Raw genomic sequence first — 10,000 nt, forward strand, 5'->3', positions numbered from 1 at the left:
CGGCAATGTTTGGCAGGATGTCCTAAATGCCAACAATTTTGGCACTGACGAGGAGGAGGTTGGTATGGTCGGACAGGTAGGGATTCCCCACCTATGTAAACATTTAAGGGAAGGTCATGTCTACTGAAAGTAATTTTGGCAATGTTGATGGATTTCTTACGATTTCCTCTGGGAGGAATGGAGTAGCATTGTACATATGTTGCATCATAGTCTGTGAGACAAGCGAGTAAGTCCTCTCCACAATCTGACCATTCTTTGTCATGGATTGGGCAATCTGTTGGGGAGATAGAGACAGTTCCAGTGCAAGTGTTGAGGGTTGGATGAGGTTCTGTAGGGATGGGATTACCACATAGATCAGTTAGTTTTGTTAATGCTATAGCTTCGTTTTCAGTTGTTACTGTGACGAGACGGGAGTGGTCGCGTCGGCTACGGAAAGAGACTTTGGCCTACTTGTTTTTGGAGGCATTGTTGGAAGAGGAGGGTTTTTTGAGAGTAGGGAGCTGTGGGAAGGATCACGAAAAATCGGTCCCATTTGGCTGGGCTAAATAGAGTATTTAGGATTCTTGTAGAGGTGGGGGTAGTAGAAGTGCGGGGACGTGTGGAGGAGGGAGTAGTGTTGAGGGGGGTAGTGTTACGGGGAGGTGGACAATAAGGTTGTAAGGTAGTAATAAGGGGAGATGGGATGGTTGATGAAGAAGGTTGTGGGAGTAAAGGTGTTGAAGTTGAGCATGTTGGGAGAGTAGAAATGTCTCCTGGGGGTTGGTTGTTGATTAGGGTTGATACTGTACTAGTATGCATTGATGATGGGGGAGTTGTTGCAGTGTTCGGAGCCGTGGTCAAAGGAGAGCTGGGATTGGGGCTATTTGATAAAGGGGCAAGCCTCATTGCCCCTAAGATTGGGGTTATGTCTTCACTACTGGCCATGATAAGCCTGGAGTATGTTGGGGAAAAAAATAGTCCACCCCTCAGGGTCACCTTGAGGGGTAAGGGCCAGGTATGGCAGGGGAATACCATGCCCATGGTTCCCTCAGGCCGTTCAGGACTGACATAAAGTCAGCCTTTCATCCTTTCAGCACGGCTCTCACACCTTAGGAGGTGGATAGTAGAAGGGATTGGTGAAGAAACTGAAACGAAAAGTATGAGTGGGAAAAAAGACTATGCAAAATTAGTTGAGTCGATGGCTGAGTCCCAAGGTTGAGGAGTTCCCCATCATTGGGTCTCAGTCTCCGTCTCCTAAGCCCCCCCACGACAACAACGGGCAAAGGATTGGGGGGGCACACATATATGTATGTATATATATATGAATTAAAGTACCTTCCTTTCTCTCCCTAAAGGCACCCAACCCCTGACCAGTCTCTAGGCTTCAGATGGACACCAGCCTCAGACTCCAACCTTCGACACTTGGCCATTAACACGAACCCCAAGATGATAAACAGTCCCTTCGCTCTGGTAAAGTCAAAGTGAAAGATATTTACTTTTGGACATCATGTGCTATACAAAAGGGATTTTCTAGTTTGGTCTTTGTGGAACTAGTATAGTTATGGGCATTATGGAAATGTTAAAGGTTTTTTAAATTTTTATTCTAAATCAGTTTTTGTCTTTGTCCATCTGCACTTCAGCAAAATCTAAAGACTTGAACTTTTGCAAAGGGAAATAGAAATTTAAAATTGTGACATATTTTATCAAAAATAATCTTGATAATGAGATAGTGACATAAGCATGAATGGCCATGATTTGAGAAGGAAAAGCAGGAAATCTTCAGTTTGTGTGCACTCACAACTAATTTTTAAATTTACTTTTTCATATTCAAAATTCTCCTATTAATGCAGGTTAGCAAACTGTAATGCCCATTCACCACTAATTCCCTACTTAAATTTTTTTCTCAGTCCAGCAATTAAATCCCATCTTAACCTGTTCTTTCCTGCAGAAGCGAGAGTTCTGGAGGAACCTGCCCATCAAGAACAACAAGCTCCTCTATCCTGAGCTCTTCCAGCCTTGTTCAGAACCCTCTCGTAGCCAGTGGCTCTGGACCTCCGCCCCAGGCTGTGACACACCCAGGGAATAAGTAATGAGCAAATAAGTACGTCATGGCTTCATAAATTGACTGGCAAATGCTTAATTACACATCCATGTCCTCCTTTCTCTGCAGAACCATGCAAATATAAGGCCAGATTGTATCCATCTCTGCAAGTGTCTGCTTCAGTGTAACAGAGATTCATTACCACGTATGGTGATTTGTATTTCACTGCTTTGGATTATTTTTTCAAAGGGTTTAAATAAAATTAATAATGAAAAATATTTATTTATGGATCTAAATGACAGTAATCCATTGTTTTCCTATGCACATGAAAAACATAAGTACACCAAAAATACACACTGCTCCCTGAAACATTACATATTATAGATTTGCATTATACTTAGGTAAAAGATCAAGAATATATATATAATATATATATCATATATATATATAATCTAATAAATAAATATATATATTATATATATACATATAAATATATATATATATATATATATATATATATATATATATATATATATATATATATGTATATATGTATATATGTATATATGTATATATATATACATATATATATATATATATATATATATATATATATATATATATATATATATATATATATATATATATATATATATATGCATGTATGTATCAAAAGCTCAATCATATTATGCAGTGTAATAACATCTGGAAATATTTTTAAATAAACTGATTCAATTATTGCTTGCATCCTGAATAATAATAATAATAATAATAATAATAATAATAATAATAATAATAACAACAATAATAATAAAAAAAAATCTTCTCAATGCTAACAGAAATGAATATATATATATACATATACATATATATATATATATATATATATATATATATATATATATATATATACATATATGTATGTATGTATATCTATATAAAGAATGAAGAATATCATTACTTTTACTACATATCATGCTGTGAAGTCAGCAACATATGAACAAAATTATAATAAACATAGACAAATCTTTCTCTATTTTTTATTATTTGTTTTAATTTGATACAATTATAAGCCACCATATCACAGCACCAAAAATAGACATCATATCCTTGGTGAATACATGAATTGTGTGTGTGTGTGTGTGTGTGTGTGTGTGTGTGTGTGTGTGTGTGTGTGTGTGTGTGTGTGTGTGTGTGTGTGTGTGTGTGTGTGTGTGTGTGTGCATGCGTATGTGTGTGCGTGTGCATGCGTGTGCGTGCGCATGCGCTCTCATACATAACAATGCCTGTGCGTTCCATATAAAATGACCTGTGCAAAAAAAAAAGTCCAAAATAAATGCAAGTAAGCAGGTCGCATGAATACCTAAAATACATAAACTATGAACCTGCAAATACTTCAATATTTGCCAATCTGTCAAGTCTTTTAAATGCTTGAAGAATGTATAAGAAGGTGTAGGTATTTTTGAACTACTAATATAAATATCTGTATCTACCGCAAATAAAACAAAATTCACATCAGCACTTAAAATAACACAAGCATATTCTCTATCAATAATATCACCTGTTAATGTCTGTGTGGTCAAGAATTGCAATATAATATTATGCTATACAGAAAATTAACATAGAATATACTGAGCAACAATTTTACATTTAAATAAAATTAAGCTAAAATATATATCCTAGAAAAACCCACTGATGAGAGAATTCTACTTAAAATTGAAACAATTGAGTAAAACACATGAAAAATCTAAGAAACTTTTAAACAGCTAAAAACTGAAGAATTTTACTACTATATATAACATTTTTGCAATAGCTCTACAGCTAAAAATTGTGTGTTTTTTTTTAATTAAAAGTTGTAAATTTAAAACCCGTCTACTTCGCCTGCTTTTCTAAAATCAGAGTTGGCATAAATTTTCCCATCATCTCCCCTTGCGATGGCACAAATCACAGATCCTCCGACTCCAAACTCTTCTGTTATGTGTCCAATGTCTGTGAGACCTTCGACGATTTTCTGCAAGGGTGAAAAGAATAAACTCATAAATACAATATGAATATGACAGTAGATATAGTACCGACTGACCTAAATATCCCAAATTCTTTCCTATCATCATTTGAACTGCTCTATGGTAGAAAATCCCACAATGTAAAACTAGATTTATTGAAAGTGAGACAACAGTTTTGGAATCCACCTGGATTCCATCCTCAGGTCTGAAGAGGAAAGGGAGAGGAGGGGCAATGCGGTAACAAGGGGCATGTGAGGACAGATGAACAGAAACGAAGGGAGGTCAGATCAGGTCGGAGGGTCGGGTGGACTGTGTGCAGGGTGGCTGGCGTATGGGAGAAGGCGGAGGATGTGGGAGGCGAGGAGACTGTCGGCAGGAGAAAAACCGCTGTTCAGGTTGAAATTAGGCAGTAGCTTTATTAAGGAGGATTCCACCAGTCTCCTCTACCTTTCCTCTTCAGACCTGAGGATGGAATCCAGGTGGATTCCAAAACTGTTGTCTCACTTTCAATAAATCTAGTTTTACATTGTGGGTTTTTCTACCATGGTATCAACACAGTAGAGTGTTTTCACCATTCAACTGCTCTATAGTTAAGGAAAAAAGATGAAAAACACATCATTCTCTGGAAAAACAGAAAGACATCCAACCATACTGCCTGAAAAGAAGCATTTAAATTCAACTTATGCCCTGCAGCAATGTACATCTCAAGGGTGAACTTACCGGCAGGATTCCTTGCTCATAGCTGAATGTCATGGGGAAGAGCTGGTGGTGGATTCTGCGAGCATCTACAGCTTCCTTGATATTATCCCCAAGCCAAAGGTTACGAAGAGATGCCCAGGCCACTCCAGAGGAAATCTTGGTTCCCCCTGCAGCACCTATGATCAGACGCACGTCGCCCATTGAGTCGACGAACACTGCTGGACACATGGATGACAATGGCCGCTTGCCTGTTTGGAATATAGAATTGCCTGCTTAAACAACTGATCATAAAATTTTCCATAAATCTTAACATTTTTGATGTTCTTTATCTGAAGATATTTTTTCTTTTGGAGGACTTCTTCAAATGCTAAACACACACACACACACTTGAATTGACTTTCTTAATTATGAAGTTGTTTGGAGAAAACAATGTAAGGATTAGCAAATTCAACCACCTATCTCTTTCAACTTAATAAACACAGTCAGGTATGACATATTTATTAACTACCAGTCATATTCACTCCAATAAACTTAAAATTAACAGACATTTATCAATCACCTTCACATATTCATCAACACATTCATCAACATCTTCAACCCAAAAAATAATACTTGGGACACACAAACATTCCTTTTCAACATCAATCTTGAACAACTTCAACTCAGTAAGCTCACCTGGCCTAATGAAGTTGGCTGGTGAAGGAGGAATTCCAAAGTAATTTGTGATGTTTGGGGCTGAGAAGTCGTCCATTTCATCATTAAGGACTATGCCAGTTTGGACAGAACGGATTCCTGCACCAAAGCTGTAAAGGGAAAATGAATATGAGAGAATATGAGTGGGAGAAAGGCAGAGAGGGAGGTGGGAGGGAGGGAGGGGGAAAGGCAGAGAGATAGGGAGGGAGGGAGGGAGGATGGGAGAAAGGAAGAAGAGGGGTGAAGAAAGGTGAGAAATAAGGGAAGGTACAAATAACTGTGAGAGAAGGAGAAAGGCAGAGAGAGTGAGGGAGGGAGGAAGGGAGGGGTGGAAGGACGGCAAGAAGGGCGAAAGGGAAGGAGAGGGCAGAGGAAAGGTGAGAAGCAAGGCAAAAGCAAGGTGAGGTGTGGAGAGGAGATGGAACAGAGAGAGAAAGAGGGGGGGGGGGGGGATAAAAAGATAAAGGAAATATAAAATGAAAATAGAATGAATAATTCCACATTTGGTAAAGAGGAAGAAAAAGAGAATCAAAAGACAGAAAAAAAGAATAGAAAAAAAAAAGAAAAAAAAAAAGAAAAAAAAAACATATGCAGATACTTACTACAAGTTGACTGTGCTAGTAACTGAGATAGCATCACCATTGGGGGCAAGCAAAGAGAAATGAGCTGTTCCATGGTCATCTGGATCAGCTGTGAAAGCCCCATAGTGCTCGGGGTCTTGGAATGTGCGGTCGTCAGTGATCTGGCTGTGAATGTATGCTGCGTTGTCGTCTGAAGTCAGGTTTTTGGCGAGCTGAAAGAAATTGATGTTTCAAAATAATTTCTGAGCTGTAATATGTAATTCTTTGGGGGAAGTAATCTCTCTTAATCTCTCCTTATAATGACATAATACTTACACACTAACTGTACAGTTAGAACATTAAATTTTAAAAACCTAAGATAAACAATAAGATCTTTTTCATTATCACATTATCATCTCCACTACAAAACATAACTACCATTCTCCCTACCTCAGTCATATCTACAAAGTCTGCATCTCCGAGCTCAGTCCTCTTGGCGTAGGCCCACTTCATGGCCTCTGTGATGCGATGGTGTGTCAGGACAATATTGGGGTCATTAATACTCTCTGGGGTAAGTCCATACTCATCCAGGATGTTAAGAATGAAACCCAGAATGAGACCTGAACCAGGGGGAGGCACAGAGAACATGCTGATCTGGCCATGCTGCAGTGTGATGTTCATGGCTTCCTTCCACACGGGTCTGTCAGAGGTGTGATGGGTTAAGGTCCTGTATACCATTGCTTGGTCAGATAAAACACATATATACATATATACATACATCACACACACACACACTCATGCATGCATGCACACGAAAGTGCAAACTCAATCACACACAAACACTCAAAAACATGCAAACATGAAAACACACACACACACACACACACACACACACACACACACACACACACACACACACACACACACACACACACACACACTCACTCTCTCTCTCTCACAAACATATAGATCTCAAAATCATATACTAACTTGTACATCCTGAGGTCCTCCTCAGTGACAATGCCCCCAAAGCTCTGGATATCCTGGGCGAGCTTAGCTGCCAAGTGACCACTATATAGGGCATCGGGATCCTCCTGCAGGTCTCTCAGGGTCTTTGCAAGCTGGGGCCTCTTCAGCGTGTCTCCCTCCTTGTACACTTCGCCAGTCTCTGGGTTAATAAATACGCTGGAAGAAAGAATTAAATTAAAACTATAGAAATTGAGAGAGGAGAAGTCATGAATTTTGGAAATAACATATTTTTTTCTTCATTATATGTGACTGTGTAAAACATAAACATACAGACTGCATTTATTATTCTTTCTCCAAGAAGAAAATATACATAACACATGCCTAGACACATTACCTCATGCTTGGTTCCTTTTTGATATCGTCTGCGTTGAACTTCAGAGCACGTGCCATATGCCAGTTGACAAGATGTCCTTCTTCACAGAGCTTGATCGTGGGTTCCAGGAGCTCAGCCCATGGCAAATTTCCACCAAATCTATCATACAATTCACGGTATCCTCGGAGCTCTCCAGGGACAGCCACAGCAAGCCCTCCTATATTAATTAAAAAGGCATTAGTAATACGCTAGGCACTTCCTACTCTGTGAAAAGAGGAGGAAGAGGTCCTTCTGTGCAAAAAAATATGATAGATAACACTTAGGGAAGGTCTTACAAACTTATTTCATATATCCATGTAGGCAGATGCACACATGCCTCACTAATTCACTCATTAATATAAATTAATGCTTAAATTATCAAATCCTCAATTATACTAAAAGCAAATCAAAATCAGCCACTGAGAAAATAAAAATCAGCCAGTGAGATTCAGCAAAGAACTCTTATCAACGGCCTTTTATTATTAACCACAGAAAGAGAGAAATTGTCACACTCTGTTATTCTTATCAAGTATGTGATACTGACAGGTTGTTGGGACAGTTATTTGATAATTGACAGATTGATGATGATAATTATCTGATAAATGGTTGGTGATGGTATTTATTTGATATACAACAATTGCATTTGTGTTACTTTCAGTCAATCACCCTCTAACTGCATCTGTACCCTGTTGCTTTAATTGCTTTAGTGTCAAGCAAGCAAACTATACTAGTGATATTCAGATAACATCATGCAGAGTAAAATAAAATTAATATATTGATTTCTTAATCATCACTTATAATTTGAGTAGCATAAATAGTGTCTTGTTGGAAAAAGTACGAAGTAAGTTTCCAAATAAGCATTTTTAGTGTAATCTTCTTCCATTTGCATAATTTCAAAGTGCAACAATCGTTTTTATACATATATACACATTGCACTTGCATAATGAGGCTTCAACTGTTAATGATGTATTGACAAACAATAATCTACCACAAGTAATAATGAATATGATTAAATTTGCCGCTAAAAATGCTCTGCAATGCCTACCTTCTTCATGCATAAGGTTACTGTGCAACTAATTATATTTAATTTTTTTTAAATGAATTCATGCCTGCAAAGAAAAGAAATAGGGGGGGGGAAACATTTACTAAACATTCAGTCATTCATGAACATCAAAAACTAAAAACAAAAAGTGAATGAGCATCTAAAATGCTTTGCCGTTAAACAACCACCAAGGAACATAATCACCAAATATGAAATGAAAAAATATATACAAAATACATAAAGTATATAAATAATCAAACAGTCAATCAGAGAATATCTAACTGATAAAAATTATGCTGCTGTTGAATGTTAACCCAAACCCGATGGGCATGGCATGTGCATACAGGCACTTGAAGACATGCACTTGCAGAGCCATCTATGTGCAGAGACATTTCACACACATACAAAAAAAAGAGCACAGCATTTTCCCATTGGCACTGGGTTAAGAAAACAAGCCTAAGCAACGGCATGATGGGAGGGGCGTGCTTTGCAGTGGTGAACGGCACTCGAGACTCACCTTTCAAACTGGGATCTTTTGATGCCCACCATTTTCCCTTAGCTAAGGGGAGTAGATGATGAGTAAATTTTAGGGAACCTATTTCATTGCTCATATAAATTTTGGACAACTTTGCACATTTTGAGGGAAAGCTTTGCAAATCTGTCTCTGAGAACATTTGTGTTGACAAAAATAGTGACAGGACAGCAAAAAAAATCCTGGGAACTAAACGAATACTGACATTTATACAAAATTCAGGGACACTAAACAGGTCTGTAAATTCACATTCATAAAAACAGAAACAAATCTAATACAATAAAAGAAAGAAGAGAAAAGCAAAAAGAGAAAGGGAGGGAAGAAGGAGGAGGAGGAGGAGGAGGAGGAGGAGGAGGAGGAAGAGGAGGAGAGAGAGAAAGGGTGGGTGAGAGGGACAGAGGGAGAGGGGAAGAAAGAGTGAGCGGGAGGGAGGGTAAGTAAGAGGGGAAAGAAAAAGATAAATAGAAAGAGAAGAAAAGAGAGAATCACCGAGCCAGTCATACCTTTCTGAGCCAATTCCCCGTTCCCATCATACATGTCTTCATAAGCTTCCATCGGTGCACTCTCCCTGGCATTCAAAGAGTAGGCCTTCCTTGTTGAGTGGTCGTAGTAGGTCATGAGGAACCCGCCTCCAAGACCCATGGACTGAGTGTTGATGACTCCCACACAGAATAGTCCTGCTACTGCTGCATCGGCTGCCGAGCCATTCCTCTTGAGTATATCCCTGTTGGGAGGTATATGAGTTTTTTTGTTTTTTTTTCTCCCCCCTCACTATATTTATGTTTTTCACTCTTACAAGCTGGAGTTAATTGGTTATTGGCTGTTATTGCCTTTGCTCATACATTTTTCGCATATGTTTTAGTTACTTTAGCTGAGCAACGTGTAAAGCCGAGCAAGTTAGTGAAGAGATGACATTATGTATAATCCAATTTACCTGATAATGTCCACGACACACAATTCACAATAAACACATGCACACACACAAGCTAAAAACTCACGTAGCAATCTGCGCACACGGCGTACCATCAGCACTAACTGCAGCCTTGTGAAATTCTCCGAGCTCTGTCTCT

The 10,000-nt window shown here is 38.5% G+C and overlaps 2 protein-coding genes across 9 annotated transcripts in view; one reads left to right on the forward strand and one right to left on the reverse strand.

Moving 5' to 3' along the window:
* The window catches only part of LOC125038929 (venom carboxylesterase-6-like), a 15,781-nt gene extending 13,483 nt beyond the window's left edge, over window positions 1-2,298 (forward strand). For both annotated transcript variants that reach the window (XM_047632603.1, XM_047632605.1), the window contains 2 exons: window positions 1,335-1,449; window positions 1,928-2,298. In XM_047632603.1, the coding sequence (XP_047488559.1) occupies window positions 1,335-1,449; window positions 1,928-2,065 (253 nt within the window). In that variant the 3' untranslated portion in view covers window positions 2,066-2,298. The remainder of the gene's footprint in view (window positions 1-1,334; window positions 1,450-1,927) is intronic.
* Window positions 2,299-3,046: 748 nt separating this feature from the next.
* Window positions 3,047-10,000, reverse strand: part of LOC125038931 (scoloptoxin SSD14-like) — a 42,434-nt gene continuing 35,480 nt past the window's right edge. For 6 of the 7 annotated variants that reach the window (XM_047632613.1, XM_047632608.1, XM_047632607.1 and 3 more), the window contains 10 exons: window positions 9,929-10,000; window positions 9,434-9,654; window positions 8,916-8,957; window positions 7,339-7,534; window positions 6,966-7,160; window positions 6,426-6,675; window positions 6,018-6,208; window positions 5,398-5,525; window positions 4,744-4,970; window positions 3,047-4,031 (listed from right to left, as the gene is read on the reverse strand). The exon at window positions 9,929-10,000 is cut by the window's right edge and continues 92 nt beyond it. In XM_047632613.1, coding sequence (XP_047488569.1) covers window positions 3,882-4,031; window positions 4,744-4,970; window positions 5,398-5,525; window positions 6,018-6,208; window positions 6,426-6,675; window positions 6,966-7,160; window positions 7,339-7,534; window positions 8,916-8,957; window positions 9,434-9,654; window positions 9,929-10,000 — 1,672 coding nt within the window. In that variant the 3' untranslated portion in view covers window positions 3,047-3,881. The remainder of the gene's footprint in view (window positions 4,032-4,743; window positions 4,971-5,397; window positions 5,526-6,017; window positions 6,209-6,425; window positions 6,676-6,965; window positions 7,161-7,338; window positions 7,535-8,915; window positions 8,958-9,433; window positions 9,655-9,928) is intronic. The other variant, XM_047632609.1, reaches the window with a different exon arrangement.

Source organism: Penaeus chinensis, chromosome 26 (genome assembly GCF_019202785.1).
Source record: "Penaeus chinensis breed Huanghai No. 1 chromosome 26, ASM1920278v2, whole genome shotgun sequence".
In the NCBI taxonomy this organism is placed as follows: domain Eukaryota; kingdom Metazoa; phylum Arthropoda; class Malacostraca; order Decapoda; family Penaeidae; genus Penaeus; species Penaeus chinensis.